This window comes from Sinocyclocheilus rhinocerous, unplaced genomic scaffold, assembly GCF_001515625.1.
Source record: "Sinocyclocheilus rhinocerous isolate Xijiao unplaced genomic scaffold, SAMN03320098_v1.1 scaffold584, whole genome shotgun sequence".
NCBI classification, from domain to species: domain Eukaryota; kingdom Metazoa; phylum Chordata; class Actinopteri; order Cypriniformes; family Cyprinidae; genus Sinocyclocheilus; species Sinocyclocheilus rhinocerous.
In genome coordinates, this window is record NW_015630348.1 from 2,416,441 (window position 1) to 2,440,823 (window position 24,383).

At 36.3% G+C, this 24,383-nt stretch overlaps 3 protein-coding genes across 5 annotated transcripts; all 3 read right to left on the reverse strand.

The window, feature by feature from the left end:
- Positions 1-260: 260 nt before the first annotated feature.
- Positions 261-3,529, reverse strand: LOC107740185 (magnesium transporter NIPA2). 3 transcript variants are annotated; one of them, XM_016552527.1, is made up of 6 exons: positions 3,445-3,529; positions 2,797-2,932; positions 2,590-2,646; positions 2,308-2,398; positions 1,350-1,510; positions 261-1,258 (listed from the first exon to the last, which is right to left on the reverse strand). In XM_016552527.1, exons 2-6 carry the CDS (start codon positions 2,930-2,932, stop codon positions 615-617), a joined length of 1,089 nt encoding a protein of 362 aa, XP_016408013.1. In that variant the 5' UTR covers positions 3,445-3,529; the 3' UTR covers positions 261-614. The 3 variants fall into 3 exon arrangements, with proteins under 3 accessions (XP_016408013.1, XP_016408016.1, XP_016408015.1); XM_016552530.1 differs by lacking the exon at positions 3,445-3,529 and adding an exon at positions 3,325-3,434; XM_016552529.1 differs by lacking the exon at positions 3,445-3,529 and adding an exon at positions 3,010-3,102.
- An 881-nt stretch (positions 3,530-4,410) lies between these two features.
- On the reverse strand, positions 4,411-15,378 carry LOC107740143 (tyrosine-protein kinase BTK-like). Its single transcript, XM_016552477.1, has 18 exons — positions 15,333-15,378; positions 11,461-11,623; positions 10,804-10,908; positions 9,881-9,962; positions 9,568-9,696; positions 8,050-8,114; positions 7,769-7,959; positions 7,450-7,512; positions 7,278-7,333; positions 7,133-7,214; positions 6,763-6,890; positions 6,597-6,671; positions 6,170-6,341; positions 5,542-5,758; positions 5,392-5,456; positions 5,187-5,305; positions 4,945-5,102; positions 4,411-4,806 (listed from the first exon to the last, which is right to left on the reverse strand). Exons 2-18 carry the CDS (start codon positions 11,599-11,601, stop codon positions 4,738-4,740), a joined length of 1,917 nt encoding a protein of 638 aa, XP_016407963.1. The 5' UTR covers positions 11,602-11,623; positions 15,333-15,378; the 3' UTR covers positions 4,411-4,737.
- Positions 15,379-16,260: 882 nt separating this feature from the next.
- On the reverse strand, positions 16,261-20,545 carry gla (galactosidase, alpha). Its single transcript, XM_016552476.1, has 7 exons — positions 20,285-20,545; positions 19,457-19,631; positions 18,579-18,756; positions 18,400-18,491; positions 17,624-17,785; positions 17,312-17,509; positions 16,261-17,206 (listed from the first exon to the last, which is right to left on the reverse strand). Exons 1-7 carry the CDS (start codon positions 20,443-20,445, stop codon positions 16,919-16,921), a joined length of 1,254 nt encoding a protein of 417 aa, XP_016407962.1. The 5' UTR covers positions 20,446-20,545; the 3' UTR covers positions 16,261-16,918.
- Between the last annotated feature and the right edge of the window lie 3,838 nt (positions 20,546-24,383).

A 24,383-nucleotide genomic window follows, 5' to 3' on the forward strand; every position in this document is an offset into this window, starting at 1 on the left:
AGGAATAAATTGCATTTAAAATATATTAAAATAGAATACAGTTATTCGAATGTGTAATAATATTTCACAATATTACAATTTTGACAGTATTTTTGATCAAATATAAAGACAGATTTGGACAGTATAAAATAATTATTTCAAAATATAAAAAAAAAAACTTATGACCCCAAACTAATAAGTAGTAGTGTATAGGTATTCTAGTAAAGCACATTGTATTAAACAAAATCATGCTTTTATTGAAAGGATGAGGCATTAAAAAGGTGCTTGATATGAATATAATTCGATGTATATCCTAAACAAGGCTGGTTTGATCATAAAATAAATAATGTAACATTTAATAAGATGTTGTACAGCAGATTTTTTAACACTGTTGCTACTTCAGGATTTTTGTATTTAAAACAAATGACTAGGCACATCGTTAAAATCGCAAGATGGAAATAGAAATATTATAGACAGAAAATATGTAAGACAAGTACCTTGTATACTAAAAAAAAAAAAGCTAATTAAAGGACCCTCACAGTATTAATGGTTTGCAATGTATGCCTGTACAGTAGCATACATCTGTGTTTTAGTAGTCACTCACGTAAGCATTAAGCATTTTTGCTGATATTATGCTAAGTAATAAATGTACCATTGCTCCTTTTGTCTGAACTCTCAGGAAAAAAGCTCTTTGCATTTCTTTCTTTAGTCAGATTGCTTTTATCGATCATAGTAGTTCTCTCATCGGTTGGCAAAGCAATGTATGGTTGGTCTTGAGGGCCAAGATGCAGATATAAAGGTAGAGAGTCCAGCTTAAAGTTGATATCCTTGAACGCATGGAGAAGAAAAATGCCAACGATGATGGTAAGAAAGCCACTGACAGTCCCAGCAGCCCCGTCGGCAGACATTTGAAGCCACTCTTTAAACAAGATGGCTGAACAAGCCATGACGGATGTGGTGAAGAAGACATAATAAATAGGTGTAACTATAGAAGTGTTGAAGATGTCAAGGGCTTTATTAAGGTAGCTTATCTGGATACTGATGCAGATCACAAGACATATGAGAAGGGCCCAGAACAGCGGCTCTTTCAGAACGGCCGTTCCAGCGAACAGCTCTTTGATCCCAATGCCAAGGCCTTTCACACACGACACAGACAACGAACCAATCACAGAGCAGATGAGGATGTACACCAGCACATTCTTCTGACCGTAGCGAGGTGCGACAAAGAAGATCAAGGCCAGGCTGCTGACGACAATGCAGACAGCAAAAGTGATGAATCCTGTGATACATGCAAGAGAGACGACTATAAAGAAAAACAGCTCCGAGCTCACAGTATGCCTACTGTGTTTGTAAATTAGGTAGAAGAATACCTGGATTTTTCAGTTTCTCTGCCATTGCAGCCAAAGAAGCAACCTCTTCCTCTTGCGGAGCATGGAGCACCATAACAGTAGAACCGAAGATGCACAGCAAACAGCCAATTTTCCCGTGGATATTCAGCCGCTCACTCAGGAAGTATGATGAAAGCACAGCACTAATGACAAAAATAACATTTTAGACAAAGAATTTATTTATTTGATCAAAAGTGACGGTAAAGACATTTATAACGTTACAAAAGATTTCTATTTCAAATAAATGCTGTTATTTTTAACTTTCTACTTAAATCCTGAAAAATATGACATTTTCCACAAAACTATCACACTTCAACATTGATAATAATAAGACATATTTCTTGAGCAGCAAATCATATCTGAATGATTTCTAAAGGATCATGCGACATTGAGACTGGAGTAATGGCTGTTGAAAATTTAGCTTTTCCATCAAAGGAATAAATTACATTTAAAAAAATATTAAAATAGAAAACAGTCATTTTGAATTGTAATAATATTTGTGACCCTGAACCACAAAACCAGTCATAAGTAGCAACAGCCAACAATACATTGTATAGGTCAAAATTTTTCTTTTATGCCAAAAATCATTAGGATATTAAGTAAAGATCATGTTCCATGAAGATATTTTGTAAATTTCCTACCATAAATAATATATCAAAACGTAATTTTTTATTAGTAATGATATGCATTGCTAAGAACTTCATTTGGACAACTTTAAAGGCGATTTTCTCAATATTTTGTTTTTTTTGCACCCTCAGATTCCAGATTTTCAAATAGTTGTATCTCGGCCAAATATTGTCACATCCTAACAAACCATACATCAATATAAATCTCAATTTAAAAAAATTGGCCATTATGACTGGTTCTGTGATCCATGGTCACATTTCACAATTTTACTGTATTTTTGATCAAATAAGAAACACCAAACTTGTAAGTGTACCTGACCAAAACGCTCAATGCTCCCAGAGGTGTTACTAATGTGGCAGGAGCAAATGCATAAGCTGCGAAATTTGCTGCTTCACCTATTCCCACTAAAAATAAAACACACGACAAGACAAAAGATTGTGATTAGAGTGTCCACACTGACATCTATATGTGTGAATGGCAAAAATGTATTAATGTAAACATGCACATTTGATTAATGTCGATATTCTGGTTATGCCTTGTAATTCAGCCCTGCTAATGTCATGACAAATAAATACATAAAATGATAATGTCATACTTGTTATAAGCCCAGCCCACCACAACCATTCTTTCAGGTATGCATATCCACCTTGACCTGAATAATGAAGAGAACAGACCTGATTAGACAGCACAAGAAAATTTCAGTGGCAATGACAAAGGCATAAAAAAAAATCAATGCAATTCAAATACTGCCTAATAATATATTGTGCAATGATAGGTTACTCTGCAAATTTTATTGACCCACCTGCTCTAGTAGAGCCCTTTTTGGCCAGTCGTAGGAGGCCTTTCTTTTTCAATATAAAGCTGCCACCGATGAAGATAGTCGAGCTTACAGCAAGTGCCAAACCAATGTAGAAGTCAGAGCGGTTTGCAGCATCCATCTGAAAACAGTTAGAAGTTCATTAGACAATAAAGTTCCAGAAGTGGTTATGTCTAAGAACCTAGTAAGCTACCTTACCTAGACGGCATTTTGGGGCATCGTAAGCACAGCTGCGTAAGCTTACAATGCCCCAACATGATGTCTATGTAGGCAGCACAACATGATTTACAGCCACAGACTAGAAAAGGAAGCGAGTCATATCATGTGATTCACGCCTGCTTTTCACATCGCCAGTTCTTAAAAACAATAAAACATCATATTTTACTGTATACTGTTTGTCTATCTGCCCTATGCGTTTATGACTACAGACAATGCACCATCACAGCATTTCCAAACAAGGAAAGCTACTTTTTTTTTAGAATGATGTAGGTAGATTTTGATTGTCTCACTAACCTTTTATGTATTTTGTGCTAGCAGGTAGCGATGTTTCATGTTTCGACACTTAGTTATATTAACATTTAAGACTACACTTGAAACACTATAGAAATATGAATAATTGTTAAATTGACTAACCTTGCATTCGAATCTTCCATCGGTGGCGTTTTAGTCTCGTGTGAATAAACTTCCTGGTGAAGTGACTGTAACGCGGGTTGCCAGATACTCTTGATTAACTTCAAATATTGTCAGTCTGGACATTTTGGGGGGATTTATCTGAACTGAATTTGGTGAAATTGTATAAACTGTCATTTTGTGTCAGATGTCTTCTTTCGAAACCCCTCAGGTACGTAAACATTAATATCGAGTGTTTCATCAAGTGTTCCACTGTAAAATCTGCAGTTTGTATTTTGATGATAAAATATAAATAAATACATTTGTGTACCATGGAAGTATGTGTCAAGGTTAGTTTGGACCAGGCCAGGAGACCTTTTTAGACTTTTAAAAAAAGAGACCAACCTTAAGTATGTGCTCCAAAGCATTCACAATTTATAACAATTTAAGTTGCAAATGTCATTTTCAGGTCTATGCTCAAAAAGTGGAACCGACAGATAACAGGTTAAAATAGATACCTTTTAATCCAAATTATGCTTGTTCAAGTAGAACCGGCACTTAAAAGAACCGGCACTGTTCTTCAAACAAGTGTTTATTGACATTAATGGTGACAAATACATAATTTCAAATAGCATTAAAAGAGTGACAAAAATCAGTGGCGGCAGAGGAATATTGGACACTGCTCTCATTTTATTCAATACACAGCCAAATGAAAAAGACAAAGTGTAGTCTTTAATTAAATAGCCATCAGATTTCAACCACAGAAGACAAGGTGAAAAACAAATATTTACACATCAAGGCTGGAAAATTTCTTCTAGATCGTACTTTGTTTTACTAAAGTTTACTTATTTCTATAATTTTTTTTTGTATATAAATACACAGCCAAATCAATAAAAATCAATACACAGACATTATTTATGTACATGTACATTACAGTCATGAATTTTTATTTGTATTGTTGTTGCTGCTGCTGGTTATTAATAATTAAAAAAATATTAAAGAGTAGCTTTTGATTTAGATATGAAACATAGGAATTTCATAATATGCCAAAGCTTTGAGGAAAATGTAAGGAAAGACTGCAATGTTACATGAGAAATCACATTCCAATCTTCTTTTTATCTTGTAACATTTTGAACTCATACTAATTTATCCAAGAAGTGTCTAATTCTGAATTCACATTATTGGGTTCCTTAGATTAAAGAAATTAAGGAGGTTATTCAAGACTGACAAAAATAATGATTCTTGCTGTTCCATACACAAGATTGCATATGATGGACTGTATCCTTAATGTCCAAGGGTGCTCAGTAGTTATGCGTATTACATATTGAAAAGCAAATCCTTAATGGTCATGACAAGATCGTTGAATGTGGGCCGCTCATCTGGTCTCTACAAAAAGAAAAAAAAGAAGAGAGAGAGAGAGATTTTTAACTACCTTAATTACTTGACTATTGTCATGTTTACATTTGCATGATCAGATAACTGTTTTGATTCACAAAATGTTTTGACTTAGTATAAACTGTGTACCTCATGCCAACAACTGTTCATAATGGAATACACTTTTTCATTGGCCAACTGTGGGCGATAAAGTCGATGACCTGCAGTAATTTTCTCTACTATCTCTGTGTTGTTCCACCGATCGTATGGCATTCTGCCCAAAGTGTATACCTCCCACATTAAAACACCTGTCAGACAAATAATACAAGAGAAAATTAAACCATGATTTTGGCAGAAGGTAAAATTCTGCTGGAAATGCAGTGGTGACGCACCAAATGCCCAGATATCTGACTTGCTGCTGAACTTGCAATAAAGGAGGACTTCAGGAGGCGACCAGCGCACTGGAAACTTTGAACCTACGGAGCTGGTGTATTCATCATCCAGAACATACCTGTAAGAAAAGCAGTAATTTTTATATAGAAAGTCAGTATTAGAGAATTTCACTCAAATAGTGTCCTGGTCCATGCATAAAATTACCTGGACAATCCAAAATCAGTCACTTTAATGGTTCCATTTGAGTCTACTAAACAGTTCCTGGCAGCCTATGAGAAAAAAATAACATTTTAGACATTTTAATGGTAAAATAGGTCTTCCAGGTGGAAAGGAACATTTTTGTGTCACACAAACCAGGTCTCTGTGGATGTACTGATTGTCCTCTAAGTAGGACATGCCCTCGCTGACATCTTTACACATCTCAAGGAGCAAAATACTCGAGGGGTGCTGCAGAACATCCCGTAAGTAATTCAGCAGACATCCATTGGCAAGATATTCCGTGACTATGTAGATGGGTCGCTGTTTTGTGCAGACGCCATAGAGCTGAACCAGGTTTTTGTGACACAGTTTCCTAGTGTTATACAGCAGAAAATGATAGATTATAGACATAAACATGTTTGAAACAGATCAAAAACACAGTAAAACAGATTAATATTGTGAAATATTACTACAATTTAATATAACTGTTTACTGTTTGAATATCTTTTAAAATGGAATTTATTCCTGTGGCGTCAAGCAAGGCATTACTAAAGTCTTCAGTGTCACACGATCCTTCAGTAATCATTCTAATATTAATCATCCTAATAATGTGGTGCCCAAGATACATTTCTTCTCATTATCAGTGTTGAAAACAGTTGTGCTACTCAATTTTGCGGAAACCATTTTTTCAGGATATTTTGATGAATAGAAAGTTGAAAAGAACTCTTTGCTGAAAAAAATCTTACTAACACCATACTTTTGTTTAACAACAGTGTAAACTTACATCATGACCTTGGCTTCCTCAATGAAGTCATCCTCTGACATAGAGCCCTCTTTGACCATTTTGATGGCCACGTCATGACGGCCTTGCCATTTCCCATACTTTACCACTCCAAACTGACCATTGCCAAGTTCTCTGATAAATGTAAGCTGACGGGGATCAATCTCCCAACTTCCTGGAATGAAAAGTAGGAGAAGAGGGCAATTTTAGCACAAAGTTTTAATCAAACCCACAGTGAGAACTGTCAGAACCATACAGCCAAGTATTTACATTTACATTTTTACATTTATGCATTTGGCAGATGCGTTTATCACAAAACAACTTACATTGTATATTCAAGCTATGCATTTTATCAGTTCATGCATTCCCTAGGAATCAAACCCATGACCTAGGCGTTGCTAGTGCAATGCTCTAACAAATATAAACTCACCATAACCCAGACCAGCAGTGCAGGGAGCACTCTGAGCTCGATTTGACACAATGTATTTTAGTCTGCTCACCAGACCTGAAACAGACATATTTGCTTTGAATAAATACTTTTACACCGATCATTTGTCATTGTGTATTTGCATGCAAAGAGTTAAAGTTAGATTTACCTGCTGCATTATGCTGGTGGTAATTAATGAGTTCTGGGATACTGCTGAAGTTGTGCTTCTCTGCTAAATAGAACTGGCCTTCTGCGGTGACGCATATGTTGTAGTGTCTGCAGCTGCCAACAGTCTCCCTGGAGAGAGACAAGAAATGAAATTCTCAGTTACTTGGTAATCAAGTCAAATCCTTAATTTGTCTCACAAAAAAACTTGAGAGAGATGAACAGCACAGTCCCGTGACAATTTACACAGTGGGAAACCTGACCTATGATAGTTTTGCAAAGAGAGATTTACATCTCTCTTCTGTAGGGTCAGTTTTCCACTTTCATTTTGATAAGTTAACTGTGAAACAAATGTGTAGCTTTATCGAACTTACCCACCAGCCTTGGTGAACACAGAGACAGTGTATTTTCCAGTGAATCTGCCAGAGTCTCTGACCAAAAAACCACCATATTTACAGATTTTTTGTTTTTGAGGATAAATCAACCACATTTTTGATTGCCACCACAGCTCTATACTAACTTCTGTTTTCAGCAAATTCTCTGCCTGGCTGCGGTTGATGTTCTTGCAGTACCAACTAGGAGACAGAAAATCTGTTAAAATGTGGTTGGACCATGTTTATAAGGTTTAAAAGTGTTCACCTTTTCAAACTAGACGGACTGAGGTTGTCTATGTTCTCGAATGTATACTTACTCATATTTCTCCAACCCATTTAAGGCCTGAGCGATGTAGTTACTTGGGATGTATCCTTCATTTCTGTAAACAGTGTAGGAGATCAGTAATGATTTTCATATCTGAAAAAAAACACAGCCCTGATTGCACAGCTAGTTCCACCTGACTACCTTTCGCCCACAGCCTGTAAAAGTTTCCCCAGATATGTAAATAATTTGACAGGTGTCTACGTATGTGTTTATCAAATACATTCTCCACTAGCACATTCATACTATATATCTGTTGTATACAACAGATAGATAATTGATTACTAATCATATACTTAATTATCGTCTCTTACCCGTATTTATCACTAGCTTTAAACCAATTGGGATCATTGATTTCTAAGAGTGTGTACTCCTCATCCTTTCTCAGCTCCAAGTCATGGGGAGTCATTGGTACATATTCATATTCAGCTACAACAGTCATGCCCATACTGAAGCCTGGGGTGAGCATGGGTGGCTGGGGGGGCAGAGGCCTGGGCGGCTTTTCCTAAGGAAGTAACATAGATCAGTTCTCAAGAGTAAATCTGATGGTATGTGATGAATACATTGTCAGTGATTGGATAGATTGGTAACAGACCTCCTCTGGTGTTGGTGGGAGAGGCTTCCTGGAATCACGATTCTTCGAACCCCTTTTGAAAAACCCTTTGAAGAAGGGTAAAAGATATTGACATGTATTGATGAAATACAAATGAGTTTAAGTACCATTAGCTATTAAATACTGCACCATACTTAAGTGTTGAAATGATGCCTTGTTGAATAGGGATGGAAATCATAAAGAATCATTAATGTTGTCCCATTAATGATACTTTCAGCACGTTTAGAGAATAAATATTTGAAAGAAAGACAATTCCATTGCAAATTTATGATAATAATACCCTTCAGACATTTCAAAAGGTGCATTTACACAGACTTTTTAAAGGGGTCATGAACTGCCTTTTTTTATACTGTTCTCTGAGGTCCACTTGTAATGTTATGAAGATTTTTGCATCAAAAAAACATAATTTAGAAGTAATAGGCTATTTTCTGTCCTGCTTGTAACCCCCCTCATTAAAACCCTCTGTAGACTCGGAGTAAACGCCCACTGCTATGATTGGCTAATAGTTGTGCATGTTTGACAGCCTACATCATTCATAGAAGGAAGCTGCAGTGATTTGGGTTTAAAATGCATAAATACTCATATTAAATGATCTGTTTAACAGACAAAGCAATAGTGACCTTGTAATAAAAACAGTTACTCACACTTGTGTGTTGCAACATTACTTTATATGCGACATTATCCAATATCAGCACAGCATCCTCTTTTAATTTCAATCTTTCTGAAAATCCTGCGTCCAATTGTGCCTTGTTTGTAAATGAATCCACAGTAAAATTAAAATGAACAAAGGACCAAGTTCTTACTGATGTGGTCTGGAACTTAATTAAAAATCAATTTCATCCACTCTTTCCTAATGTTGGGATCAGAAGGAAGGCAATGCAAAGACTCTTTTTCCACAAGTTGGCACTGCACAGCGTCTTGTTGTCTCTGGAGCATCTTTATCATTTGGTTTCTGCGTAGACCTACGTTCGCTTCAGCGATGTAGAAGCAGGAGCTGATCTTCTTTTTTGGAGGCAGTGTTTAGCCACACTTTTCTGTCATAGAGTGGTACATTCCACAAGCTGTTGTTTTTTTGCAGACTGGCTTCAATATAAGCCGTTTTTAGACTAACAAGAAAGTTTTGAGTTCTGAAACTTACAGGATGTTTTGATGCATGATTGTAGTGTAATTTTTTGGAGTCGCTAAAAAGAAGCGACTCATAAGAGTCATTTCGGCTCACTAGATTCATGCGTTTGGAAATTAGACTGGATTCGCTATATGTTTTTGATTCACCAAGAATAACCATTTTGTTCAAATTTTGTTGTCAAAATGAATAGTTATTAATTTTGAATCAGACTACACTGGTCATGCTGAGAAGTTTTGCATTGTAGGCTACTGTATATTCAGCATCGTCAAACAAGTATTGCAGGAAACGATATGAGAGTACGACATTTCAGAAAAATCAACATGTGAGAACGGAACCAAATTTATTTTCAACACTTTAAAATATCGTTAACAGACCTCCATTTTTGGTCTCCAGCACCCTGCAGCCCATTGCCTGCTTCATCTCCTGCTGGCAACACTTCCATATGCCATCCTCCCAGAAGCACGGGTGATACTTTTGCATAAGGTCCTTGTTGGATTGCACCACTTAAAGACAGGTACATTGGAAGTCATTTACATTGAATCAGCACAGGGTTTTGCATAGGACTTGTATGCTGTGTTATGGGAAGCATTCCTACTTTTCTTCTTATCTTTGCTATAATGTAGCCCACATAAAGGTGGCTTGCTAATTTGAATGGAGTTTGTGATAATGACTTAAACACATACTGACCATTTTTTAACTCATTTATCCAATGCTTTCGAATTTGATCTGACTTAGCAAATACATAAAGAGGACCTTCATCATAGATTATCTGTGAGAGAGAAGAAAAAAGCATCACAATACAAAGTTATATATGACTTTGGCTGATAGATGAATCAACTGTTGCATTTCAAAATAATCTACTATTGCCAAACGTTTCCTCTTTCTTTTGAAGCTTCATTTACTGGACAGTTTATTGCACTCAGTTTACATTTTTGAAGGTTTCGAAGTATTTGCACAAATTTACATCACAAGTTATGTTTTATAAAGATATATAAATACATATAGCTCATGATTTTAAGAGTTAATCTTTTGAGAAACTGAAAACCACAAAATTTTGCTGTTTGATGCATTCATTTCTTGGCGCCCTTTCTTTTTGTCAGTGGTCTGAGGATGGAAAACTCACTTTTTTTGTGCTTAAGTTGCTAAATGTACAGTGCTTTTATATGACTGACAGTTTTACAATGTCAGCACCTGTTGCGTTTTGTTGTTCCTCTGATTTTAGACCTTGAAGAGGAAAGGTTTCACTTCTGCTCCATTACTCTGTGGTTGAAAGCCTGAGCAGTGTTTCTTCTTGCATTCTGTCATGAGACATATTTCTACTAGCCTGAGTGATCTTGTTAGCCTTTACTTCCTAGTCAGCTAATGCTGGAACTTTAAGTTTAGATACAGCGACACAGACTTCACTTAAACATCACTTCAGCTCAACTTGAAAACTAAGACATGGTGATGTACAATATATTAATGAGGCAAGTAACAAGATTACTGTAAATACTGTACACCAAGAATGCATTATAAATTGTTTAGTAATGGTAAAAAAAATCTATGTTGTGTTCCCATAGAAGTTGGTGACAAGTATGATTTTTAATGTCTTATTCTTTGCTGAGACCCACCTGAAATGGATAGAGTCGGTCAGGAGGTGCGCTGTCTTCTGGTAAAACAATCTCCACACATTTGATCTTTTCAGTGTCTACATAACCTTTCAGGCCTTTCCTCTTCTAAACAGTCAGTAGGAAGATTGTTATTAATAAAATCAAAAGCACAAAATATTGGAACTTGTAACAGTGGTTTAAAATATTAAAGTAACGATGTAACCGAACTAGCAACAGATCTTTTCTTCATATTGTGCTGTACATCGGAAAGAGGTGGATTTTCAGAAAAAAGGAAAAAAAAGTAGGATGGGGACTTTATTCTATCTATCAGGTTTTATTCGGACAGAAGCAGATCTGAAAGTGAGCCTGCGGTCAATTGTAAGAACGTAAGGACAGGGTTTAAGTAGATTAAATGATTACAGTAAAAAAGTCTGTCATTTCACCAGAAGATTGCATTCTGACATTTTGATAAAAAAATCACAAGCTAAAAAAAAATAAATAAAAAGAAACGCATGACGGACGAATTCTTTAGAATAAGATCAATAAGATGCATTTAGAAAACATATTGAATTTCCAATTCATGTTGACTTTAATGAATGTCTACACATCAAAATCAAATCTGAATTATTTTCCAAACATACGGCTATGCTCAGAAAATGATGTCAAATTCATACATACCCCTTTTTCGGCATCATAGTCGTAGTAGGATATCTTATCATGAGTGAGTACAAACAGCCTTTCTTTGAAGTTTAAAGGTGAGGTCTTCTTTTTCTGCTGGGACCGTTTTATAAAAATCTCCTCCAGAATGCTGTCTGGCATGTTCTTTTATATCTGATGTGAACTTGGGGGAAAAAAGACAAACTGTTATGTTGAACATGTTTCATGTCTCCGTGTTTAATTTTGTTAGTTAAATTTGAGTGATGGGTAACTCTATATTGGCTATATTGGTTTGTTAAATATGGGTTTCCTCTTCATGTTTATAAAGAATGCTGAAGGGAAATGTTCTTATGTCCCCTGCAGTCAAACCTCTCTATATCCAAATGTTAATATCTAATGGTAGCATGTATGCTACGTTCTAGTTTTCCAACAGGACTGTTCTGGTCCAATGCTGAATGTGGATCCTGGTGGCTGTGTCTGATTAGGAATGGTTTGCATGGGCCCTCCTGTCAGTGTCAATGAGATCCTTTGTTGCCAATATTTCCTCCTGTAGATCATCTGTTTCCTTTGAACACTTCTTCCTGCTCTGGTCTAACCCGTGAACCCACAACCTCACTCAACCTTTCACTGCATATCAGCATCTCACCATGTATCTTCACTATCTACAAAACAAAACTGAACGTTCACATCCTTCTCCCCAAAAGGCCTGCGTCTTAGTTTAATGCAACAGCAAGAGGTCCTAGGAACAGTATGTTTATTCAGCATTGATATTGTAGGTTAAAATATATATGAAGAGTTTAATTGCAAAAACAGAACTCCATTTTTAACAATTTTCAAAAATCATGCTTTTTTTATTATGTTCTCATGTTTTTATTGTGTTAGTTAGCTGTATTTTTTTTGTTCTTTTTTAACCTAATCTGCAGTTTGATTGAGATTCATTGGAATGCACAATGAAAAAACATGATTTTTGAAAATAGTTAAAAACGGAGTTATCTGTTTTTGCATATGAACTCTTCATATGTAGACAATACAAAAAACAACAACAAAAAAACACTATTTTTGGACAAACATCTCAACATTAAACAACATCATAATGGCCCAACTGGATCCAGTAAACGGATGAGAAAGAATGTGTTGAGGAAAAAGGCATTTGTTAATCATTTAATGAACACGTTCATGAACATTGTAACTGAATACAGCTTTTAGTTTTGCTCTACAATCTCTAACCTAATGTAGCTTCACACATTTACATGAAGCTGTAAAGATTAGCCTATTAGGCTGCCTGGTTTTATATCTTCTTAATAAACAAATACCTTTCTTGTATTCTGATTAAAATATGGAAATTAAAATTTACTCCAGAGAAGCATTTGCTAAATTTACCTGTATCTCAGTGTCCTTTAAAACAACATCTCAGTTAGTTCTGTTCCTCATTACTTTCAGTGCCTCCGCACTAAGCTTCTCTGGCATAGTCGTTAAATGCTGAGTCGTCTGTGTTCTGTGGTAGAGAAACTGAACTGCTTATTTTAAACACCATGCAAGCATTTCCTGGTTTCTTCTTTTGCCACCAACACCGCCTTTTAACACCTTCAAAAGCTTGTCACAAAAACTTTGAGGTGAAAACTGTGACAAATATGAACATTGTTGCCACTTTATGTTTGAGTTGGCACTCTATATTCTTTATAATTCGCTATTAAAAGACTACAACCATCCAGTGCTTAGTGTTAAATGCACTCTGTTAAACAACTGGATGATAGTGGTGTGGGTTTAAGGTGTTGGTTTGATATTTCAGGACTGCAGTGCACATGTACTAGTTTTAACAGCCTTGTTTACCATGAAAGCTCTACAGCTTTTTCAAAGGGCAATGACTTATAAGACTTGACACAGGGAAGTTGCATCAATGTTTCTCTGTGATACAGAGGAAGGGGAAACACAGTTCGTATCGGCATCAGTAAGTAGTACGAGTCAGATAATTACTGTTAAGCTTGTCTCTGTTTCACATCAGGGTTTTTTTTTTTTTTTCAGGCAGATGTTGCACAAATGTAACCAATAACATTTTGTTGATTTACCAAATACTGCCTTAATGAAGACCATAACTTCCTATGTTACTTAGTGGCAGGACAGGTAGGCCTTTACTTTAGGCCAAGTAGTAAAATGTTATAGAATAGTTGCTTATTTGACTCTTTTGTGTTCATTGAAAGTGATGTTGAGCAACAGGAACCTTCTAGAGTGTCCTGTGTCTGTAAGGTTCCTGAATGATAAAGTATGCGAGTATCACTCATGTTCGGAGGGAGGGAACTGGGCAAAAGATAGTCTGCCACATTAGACCTCAATTTATCTACACCTCTGTGGTTCTATACCAGTGCTACATATTTTGCTTATTCGCTTGGCTAATTTAAACTCAAATGAAACTGATTGTATCTTGTCGTGCATTTAGCCTTACAAACATGACGTCCACAAAGGTGTGTAGGAGTATGGACATTTGTTTAAATGTTTATACGCGATACAGTGCCAAAACAGAAATATAAACATCATAAACATTGAAGAGGACAATTCCCTAAAATTATTAGAATAATTATTGATAAATATGAGTTTTTAATGTCAGATTCCTAAACTTTTAATTTGTTTCCCTCTATATATTCTATGTTAGGTTACTTTGCTAAAACACTGGAACAACTGGAACACTGGCTGAAAGAATGCAGCATGTGTCTCTAAAATGAAAACAACCTTATTGTACTTTTCGTGATCACTTATTGTTTTACAGTCACTTTGGATAAAAGAATTTGCTACATGAAGAACTATAAATGCACTCTGTATAATGAAGTTTATTTGCAAAAACAGAAAACTGTGTTTTTTTAATTGTCAAAAATTGTGTTTTTGTTAGTGTTAGCTGTATTTTTTTTGTTATTTTTTTTAACCTAACCAAAATAACCCAACTGCAGGTTGATTGAGATTAACTGGAATGCACAATGAAAAAACATGATTTTTGAAAATGGTTAAAAACGGAGTTATCTGTTTATGCAAATAACCCTCATTAATAATACTATCAACCCTTCAATACTGTCTTCAAACCACTGTGGTATAGTCTGCGGATCCGTTTTTACAAAATGCATTGACATTATTGAGTAACACAGTAAAAGGAAAGTGTGAAGTAGACTAACCAGTGGAGTGGACTATTTTCATATGCAAATAGTTTCACTGTATGTTCATTTCATATTAATGAATGCAATCTTCTATTCTATGAGGTAAATTGTTTCCCAAGACATGCCACTTATTTCTCCCTTCTATAAGCCAGATATGTATGCAGGATCCATCTAATTCAGTATAGCAATGTTGAGTTGTATACAATTTATCAACAAGTAGATAAAGTGGAATGTCACTGTAGTGAGAACTGTAACTGTCATTTAAGTCATTTTCTTGTAATAATTCTTATTTTACTTATGCATTCTTATTTTTGTACATATATAGTTTTATGTTATTAATCTACTGTTGTGTATTTTGTGGTGTTCCTGTAAATAGTATTGCAAAATATAATACAATAAAATAAAAAATGTAGGCACATTGATTTACTTGTATGACCATAAAGCAGCATGGCTAAACAGTAAAATTGGCAACACAGCAAAAGCTGCAAAACAGCATTTGTACAGACCAGAGACAAGAGCTTAAATGGATTAGTTAAGACATTTTAAGACACTATCATGGAGTGTCTCTCTCTGCTACATTGTTAAAATCTCTAGCATGTTGCTATCTGTTAATTAACTGAAATTGTTTGCTTTGGTTAGTCACTTTATATCTATCAAGTAACAGCATTATTCTACGTCATAGCTAATGGCAAATTACACAATCTTAGTCCTTGACAGAGGAACTCCAGTCTTAAGTTATTAAAGAAATCTTACCTGAGCTCTGTTTTTTTCACTGTGATCTGGCACCGGGATGAAAGCAGTCAGACTGAGTGCAGGCTATTAAACTGGACTGTGAATGTGATCAACAAATGGACAAAACTCCACCCAGCCACAGGACTCTTGTTACTCAGTTCCCCTTTTGCTTCCTGCTCATTTTCATACTGTCACTCATGCAGGGCTGCTGCTAACAGTTTCTTGCAATCTGTTAATACTCACATACACTGCATGCAACTGACCTGTATGCACCTTTGATATACTGTTTGAGAAGGCTGAATGTGGTTAATTCGAATAATTTATTCCAAAGCCTGCCTGACTCCTTTGATATGACCATTACAGATGGTTTCTCAATTGTTATAGCACCATTTAAACCTACAAAATTATACATAAAATTTGTATAGTTTGGATGTGATCTGTGTTGTTACCAATGTACCTAGTCAAAGGGTTGATTTTAGTGAACACCATATTCATGCTCTCACATGTCAATAACTCACAAAATACGTAAAATGATGCAAAATTCATAATCGTAAAAACTACCAGATGCTGCAATTCATACATGTGTGGATGACAAGAATGAACCCACTGGCCCACTACAAAAACGAGTCATGTTCCTCCAAATCACATGGTGGCGCTATTACAATGTACTCATGAACTACAGCAATGACTCTTTTTTTTTTTTGTAAAAATGTGTTATCTTTTGTATAATATGTCATGGGGAATTCATATTTGTTATGTTTATGACTTTGTTGTTAAAACAAACACATTTTTTTTTGGTAAAGTCATTGGGCTATTTATAAATTTTGTGTTATTTTTAGAAATGTCATGATTACATGTTTTGTACTGTACGATTTTGTATCACGATTAACATGCCATTTCCAACACAATACATAATTTATTATAATTTGACATTTATTGGTACAGAAAATCTTGTTGTTGGTCAACTTGTGGTTTATGCCAATCTGACCAGTGTTTGTAAGAACAGAAGAAAGAGACTAAAGAGATATATGAAATAAATCTTCACCAGCATATTGATTAATATATTGAGCGTAAAGTGCCCATCGCTTTATAGTAATGCAAAAAAGTAGCACTGAAACTTACATAAACGCTTTAATTGATTTCAGATCAATTATATCCATTACAGAACAAGACATGAGCTGCCAAATGATCTGTAAAATCCCTGAGGGTCTTTATGTATGTTAAAATAAGAAGTTATTTGGCACTGAAACCTTTAAACACATTGTAAGTCTTCACTGTGAAGTGGAACAGATTATGGATGAATGTGATAAGGTTTTGTAGTACAGTACATCTTTAGAGAACCGAAAACATAGGTAATACAGGTGTGTAAAGTATAAACTCAACATTTCTTAGAGTTGAATGTTTTATGCACAGTAAAATGATACATTACTACAACTGAATTTTGATTCCTTAGTGTGCACTTTTAAACATTTTAAAAATGGATTGTACAGCAGTATTCAAAAGGGAAAAAAGTCTTAATAAAAAAAAAAACAGGAAGTTTAACTCGATCACATTAGTGCAATAATAAATTTCCCATTTCTTTGGAAAGTTTTGCTTTCCAAGTCATGTCACAGGGTGTCATGAGGATTGCTTTTGATAGGGCTGACAGTGAGAAGTGTTGTGCCTGTGGGATTGACTTGGACCATCACCTCTGAAAAGAGATTCTGGACACCCATCTCCTGGTACACAGGCAGGATCTGCGTTACGTTGCACTTCGGGTCACAGAGCTGCCAACTAGGCAGCGTCGCCACGGAAATGATAAATCTGCGTGGACCACCAATCTCCTGTCTATTCATCACTGCCACGGCCAGCCTGTTGCCTGACAAGGGCCGTTCCCACACCTCAAAACTGTCACCCTGTGAACAAGATAAATGTATTCCAGCTCACTGACAGATACCGTAATGAAACAAAGGATAGGTTAAGACCGTCATTTGGCACTAAGGTGGGCTAAGATACTTTACTTTTAATGTACGATGGCCCTGCTTGCCCAGAGGGTCCTGGTTGATGGCAATGATCTGTTTGTTCTGCAGCAGTTCTTTGGCTTTGGGACAAATGTTCCGCAGGTCGTTGGACATCAGAAGTGGGGCAGCCATGATAGCCCACAAGGCCATCTGAGTCTGCTGCTGATCGTGACTCAGGCCGAAGTTCCCTATGATCAGCTTGAGGTATCATAATATGATATGATAAAAATTGTTTCACATTAAGCTTATTTTAATTTACCCATTGTGAACTTGTGATTTCAGAGTAAAATAATCAGATGAGATGCTTCTTACCATGTCAGGGTCATTCCATCCACCTGGTCCTGCCACGGGAACCAGGATCTTCTGATGATCAGCTGTCCAGTCCAGGATGCTCTTCACACTGGTCCACTGGTCATAAACATCTCCATAGTTACGCCAGTGGTTACAGGTCTTGCGAATTGCCTCATAGTCAGGCTGGAATATAAGATACACAAAACAATTTTTAACTAAGCGATATTTAAGACTATTTGCACTTAATAAAGAATTTGATTCCAAAGTATAGTACACCCAAAAATGAACATTCTGTCATTATTTACTCACCAAACCTGTATGACTTTCTGTCTTCTGCTGAACACAAAAGAAGATATTTTGAACAATTGTTGGTAACTAAACACTTGCGGTTCCCAATGATTTCCATTGTATTGACCAAATTACAATGCAGGTCAATGGGAACTGAAAATGTTTTGTTACAAACATTCTTCAAAATATATGTGTTGTCTTTAAGAGTCAATGTTTTGATGCTGAGTATTATCAACAGAAAAGAAAAAAAGGAAATGAAAAGAAAGGAGAAGAAAAAGAAATACTTGTCTTTATAAAAGAAATGTTTATTGTATAATTAAACAGGAAATTAATTCAATGAAAATGACAAAAAACTAAATATCAGTCATACAGGTTTTGAACAACATAAGGCTGAGTAAACAATGATAAAATGTTCATTTTTAGATGAACTATCCCTTTAAGATAGCAATGATGCAAAAGTGAAAAATGACTTGCTGCATCTTTAATTAAAAAATCTCCATGTGTCTCACCTGTTGGTGTTGCCACTCATATAATGGCCATTCACAGGAGTAAACAATACTTCTGCCTGTCTGGTTTAGAGCTCTCGACATGTTCATATAACCTGGGAAACAACAAAATAGTGTAAAGCATTTCTTAGCAAAACTCTGAAATTTATCAGCATACTGCTCAGACTTGCATATCGACCTACCTTCTCCCAGCTGATGCCAGTCAGGCATGAAGCATCCGTCGAATTTTAACAGATCCACACCCCAGTCTGCAAAGGTTTTAGCATCAATGTCATAGTAGCCCAAAGTCCCAGGGTAGCCTGCACATGTCCTTGTGCCAACATCTGCATATATTCCCAGCTTCAGACCTTTGGCATGGACCTTAGAACACAATAAAGCTTTAATATTCATTACAAGTTATATAACATTAGGTCAGAATGTCGTTTTATTGTGATATCAGTATGTCGTTTTATTGTGATATCAGTAAGACAACAGTAGGGGGCGATATATAACTGACAAAAAGATTTGGAGCAGCCAAACTATGGCAGATTGCTAAATGAAAACAAAATATCATTTCTCAGTTATTGTTGTTGCTTGAAAAGTTAAGTGTGTGCTAATTCACCTTTGAAATGACATTTATATGGATATGAAGACACTTTCGTTAAAGGGATAACATTTCCATGTACTGTACATAATAATGTTTTTTTTCCCCAGTATTGAACACAGTGATTATATAAAATAGTACACAATGATTATGATATAAAATTACTCCTTAATAATTAATGATTATTTAAAATATTTATTAGATTATTTTGATAAAATAAAATGATTAGAATAATTAATTTTGATTATTTAAAATATTTATCAAATTATTAGCAGAATATCCATGATAGCTTTGTGTGAGGAATACATTAAATATTTTATTTTCCGCTTAATATCATAAGGTGTTCACGTAAGATGAGGGCTAGTAGATTTGACAGAATTGTTTGGGAGAAGTATCCTTTCAATTCTAGGCAATGCCGCATGTGAGCCAGATGCATGTATCCTCTTCTAGCCTTTCATGAAGCCAACAGATACCCACATAATCTGCTAGTTTTTTGATTCCGCTGGGAAACCTCTTGGGGTCGGCCTGCAGACGCCCCTGGGCGTCCCTCTCGTGTGAGGGCCAGCAATCATCAATGCACACAAACTCATATCCAGCATCCTTCCATCCTTCTTTCACCATCACATCTGCCATCTCCATGAACAGCTCCTCTCTGCCAAGACACAGAAGGGCATGAGGAACAGGGCATCATGGTCAAACATCTGTCCACTGTATGGGACAGATTCTCTTAGTTTGCAAGTGTGAAAAACAGCATCTGTTCTAAACAGTACTATATGGGACCCATAAACGCCCTTGCCCTTCGACCGCAGGATGAGAAGATCTCTATGATGAGATGAGATCTTACATCACATGCTTTAGCAGTCACTCATGTGACGTAAGTATTCAGGTATATAATTTTCTTCTTCCTCATTCTCTTAGTCACCATGTAATTCTATAATTGTATCCATGAAAAATCCGTTTTTGTAACTATAATTATTTTTATTTTTTTTGTAAATTTGACAGGATTTTTTTGCTTATACATTCATTAAAAAAAAAAAAATCCATGTACATTACTACCTATTTACCTACTAATTCTGTTTTCTTTGCTCTTTTTATCGTTTTTCCATACCGTATTAGTCAGACATGAATGATACTGAATGATTACCATATTCATTTATAGATCATAAATTAGAAAAACATTCTGTCGAAAATATGGTGCTACTATGACACTTTTCAATGATAAGCATCCAAAACTGAACTAATTTCTAATATCTTCATTATGATTTGTTTAGTAAAACTTTGACAGTCATTAGGTCACGCTCTCACCTAATGCAGTTCTGAGGATCCGCATCACAGTCGGTGTTGCACATGAATCTCTCCCAGTGCAACCAGCCCATGGTGGGAGTTATAGCCAGCCCATTATCCAGCGCCGAAGCTGGGACTAATAAAGACACAAGCCAGATTAACACTATATTTGAGACACTCATGTTTGTGCAGATGAATGACTGAATCTAGGGCAACAAGTTCTTTCACTTCCGTGTTCACAGCGTAGTCAGGTGCAAACATGCACGCTCCTCGATCAGTGACGTCACACGTACGCTCTAGTCAAAACAATCATAAGCGTATGTATGATTTTGTTGGCGCTTTATTTGATGTTGATAGTGTTTTGTATGGTACATACAAGAAGAAACTTAAATGCGCGAGAAGACAAAGGAGTGTAATGCATTTAGTTTATACTAGTTGTCTTTAAACTGTGTAAATTAATATCAATGTGTGTTTTTGTGTTGCGTGACGCTAATAGAAAACATTTTAGGTATTATTTTATTGTGGAAAACACATTTATTTGTGCTAAACATTTATTATTAACCACCCCCAAATTGCTACGTGGGACCAGATGAAGTGTTACAACCTTTCCCACCATGTGAGTAATTATATTTTTTTGATTTGGTTGATGCTAGTTCTGTCATTTAACATCCATGAACATGATAACAAAATTCTTAGACAGACATGACATGGTACTGAGGGTGGGCATTATGTATGATTGTGGCATCACCCCTGTAGTTCATTTCTAATTGGTTGAACTGGTGATGTTACAATTTACGCCTTGTCACAGCACCAAGTTTTTTGAGTTAGGCTATTGCATTTTATTTCAAGCATGGGTGTTAGGTAGAAATATAGTAGGAATGCTATTCACTCTCAGATTCATTAAGTCTTAACATAGTTTTAAGCCTTCTACACACTGCACGATTTTCGGCTGTCCTAGACAAAAGACTGGCATTGTGAAACAATCGTGGCGATTTCTGGGATTGTGGCTCCTAATCGGTGGTCCTATGTCGTACAGTGAGAGAGGTTCAAAGACGGCCGTTGTCACTGTCTTACGACCAAAGATAGTCTGATAATTTTCTGACAGTGTCAGAAATTCAGCATCAGCATGATCATCGCACAGTGTGTTTGCTTCTACGACCCATGTTTACTGACAGTAAAAATGGGACATGAAATGGCATGTTGATCAACGCGACATGGCGCTAAAACTTAAAACTGCTTACCTCAAACTCTTTTAACTTCATTTTTTTCATCAAACATAGAAAGTACAATTGCCAAACTGTGCTTCATCATGCTATTTTTGTTTACCACTACTGCATGCTAATGATGTTTTATTCTTCAATGGTATCTTGCGTCGTAGCCTGCGAGTCACTACGTGTCATCATTGTACAGTCTGCATACATGTTGTACCCAAGTTTATTAGATCCATGTCGCACAGTGTGATTTGCAATGATCTTATAGGATTGCCAAAATCGTGCAGTGTGTGGAAGGCTTTACACCTCCTGGTATAACTCTTGTGCTTTTGCTGAGTGCATTGAACAGCATTAGCAGTAAGAGTGTTTGCTCAACACGCTTCATATTTTAAAATTAATTTCCCAGCCATCAATTTACTTGAATTGATTCAATGTAATCAGATCTACTTTTTCCATAGGTGTAGGAAAATAAAAATCTCTTGCAAAATGCACTTGGCAGAGCATCTATACACAATGTATCACACACTCCATAATCTGGCATTACTTTAATGTCATTCTGCATTTCCTTGCTGTCTACGCTTGAAAATTGACTGTTTTGGGGAAACAAAGTCTGACCTTTTTTCCAAATGTCAAGAGTTTGGGTAACTCAGTAATATCAACTTAAATGTTGTACCAAGGAGGGCAGGCATGGTAAAAACAATTTATCACTCACAGTAGTTTCTATCAAAGCAATGGTTGCAAAGGCCTCCAAATGTCAAAGTTCACTTTTTCTTGGGCTTTTTGATGGATGGACCAGTCAGTGGGTCTGGTAACAAAACTGGTTTCAGTAGTGTGGCAGCATCCGGGTTTACAGCAGAGATTCTCCAATGTTTTGATGTTTGTTTCATTGCATAGAAGGAACTGCCTATCTCCACCTCAGCTGTGTTTTCAAAGGATGGATTGTAGAGGTCCACAGCCCACTCTTTTCTTCCCGGGGCACAAATGCCTATCCATCACATTCCATTTTGCCACTGTGCCATTTAATTGAACAGGTTGTCACCTCTGGCTTATATATAGACATGTTATGAAATAACGGGTAAAAATGGAAAGGAGTCAGGGAGGGATTGGTGGGAGGCTCCCCAGTGCGGTTTTATTGTAGTTTGTAAGATCCGACTTATCAGGATCTTTTGATAAAATGGCTTGCCTTAGTTTTAGCGGACGAAATTGATTTTAATTGATTTTATTTAAGAGTTGAAAGCACTGGAAATTCCCTAATTACCTTTTCACAGGCCTTTCCTGTTCTTTGTGAATGTGTAATATTTCACTGCCTGCTAAGCCATTGGTCTGGATGGAGCTGGTTGTACCAAACTAAAATTGGAAAGTGGTTGCAACACCACCCCCCTCCTTAGTGCTCCTCTCCTTTATGAAGATGCCTGTCAAATGTGCAACTTGAGAAATTATGGTCTTAATTATAATCTTAATGTTGGGTTGCTTTGAAAATGGTTTCCAATAATAGTTTGTTTTTTATTACTCTCCAACATTATTAACAATGAGCTCATAGCAAGTCCTTCACTGAGGAGTTACAAGGCTGAGGTGAGCGAGCTTTAGTATATTTTGAGAAAATCAATTTTAATATTGTGATCAATGCATAATCCTGCTTGCAGTCCTCCAAAGCATCATGGAGTGAGCAGAAATGACCTTCTTGTATGGCATGATTACTGTACTATAATAGTGTGTCCTTTTACAATGTACTTTTTGTAAAGACTGATTGATCTTTTGCTCTTGTAGTAATTAGATAGAACTGCTTATTACTGCGGTGTTGCAAGAGTGGTGGTGTAATCCTACAAGAAATTTAGGAATCTACCTCCCGTCTCACTTCTTTTGCCAATCTCTTGCTCACTTTCATTTTTATACTATGTTTTTTTAAATTATATTTTCTTTTAGGATAGACCTCTTTAATGAAAACTGCAATTAGATAAGATCTAATTAGTCTATACTAAATTATTACAAAATAATCTTTCAGTTTATTGGTCCCTGTTCCTGGAGGCACCCCATCACTGCATATTTTCCATGTCTCCGTTGTCATTCACACCCATTTCTGGTCTTGGAGTCTCTGCTAATGAGCTGAGGACCTGATTCAGGTGTGTTTGATTAGGAAGGCATGCAAAATGTGCAATGCTGGGGTGCCTCGAGGACCAGGGTTGGGAACCACTCTCTTAGACAATGGCCAATGCAAAATTCTTGAGAAAGTTTGAATTCCTCTCGGCCCTGTCATATAAAGATTCATACAGCAGCACAGTTGACTCATTGGTTCAAATAGCCTAATCCATGCTTCAGCATTCTGGTGTTTTTCTCCAGTGCACTCCAGTGCAGATTGTCCATTACACTAAATGAAGCCAACACAATCCATTTCCTTTTTGTTACACATGAGTAGCACAGCTAGCAGCATGGGATCCACTTGCTGTGGGCTAAATTGGATCAAAATTAGTTTGCGTCCTTTTTGAACAAATCAATTTAGGGCATGTGTATAAAATGGCTCCTGCAGGACTTTATGTCTAAATTATTTTAAGTGCAAATTCAAAAAACCTATAAGGCACTGCCTCTGAATGACGTTACTCTGGGACCAACTTCTAATTATTGTTTTATAGGAACCATGATAGTCATATGCCTTGTAGGTTTAGCAGAGAGCCGTAATGTGACCCTAAAGTGCTGACTGTGTGGGACCACCAAATTCTTGTTTTATGTCACTTCCGCCAATAATTATGAGCAGCAATATTGTGCAGAGTTGTCAGGGGAATTGCCTACTTCTGGAAGCGAATGTCAACACAACTTTCAGCTTAAGAGATTTGGCTTCATTATGTGTTATGCCTCATACAGTTTTCCTCACCTCAGCCGTTTACTGTCAAGAGGCAGGAAACCACCTAATTAAG

Excerpts from the sequence above, each read along its gene's own strand:
- LOC107740185 (XM_016552527.1), bottom strand. The coding sequence starts at position 2,932 with ATGGATGCTGCAAACCGCTCTGACTTCTACATTGGTTTGGCACTTGCT. Across the intron at positions 2,399-2,589 it reads GTGGGCTGGGCTTATAACAA|TGGGAATAGGTGAAGCAGCA; the intron begins GTATGACATTAT and ends TTTTATTTTTAG. Across the intron at positions 1,511-2,307 it reads GCATTGAGCGTTTTGGTCAG|TGCTGTGCTTTCATCATACT; the intron begins GTACACTTACAA and ends TTTTGTCATTAG.
- LOC107740143 (XM_016552477.1), bottom strand. The coding sequence starts at position 11,601 with ATGCCAGACAGCATTCTGGAGGAGATTTTTATAAAACGGTCCCAGCAG. Across the intron at positions 8,115-9,567 it reads GCTGGAGACCAAAAATGGAG|GGTTTTTCAAAAGGGGTTCG; the intron begins GTCTGTTAACGA and ends CCTTCTTCAAAG. Across the intron at positions 5,103-5,186 it reads GTCAGATATCTGGGCATTTG|GTGTTTTAATGTGGGAGGTA; the intron begins GTGCGTCACCAC and ends TTTGTCTGACAG.
- gla (XM_016552476.1), bottom strand. The coding sequence starts at position 20,445 with ATGAGTGTCTCAAATATAGTGTTAATCTGGCTTGTGTCTTTATTAGTC. Across the intron at positions 19,632-20,284 it reads GATCCTCAGAACTGCATTAG|AGAGGAGCTGTTCATGGAGA; the intron begins GTGAGAGCGTGA and ends GTGTCTTGGCAG. Across the intron at positions 17,207-17,311 it reads AGGGCCATCGTACATTAAAA|GGTGACAGTTTTGAGGTGTG; the intron begins GTAAAGTATCTT and ends TCTTGTTCACAG.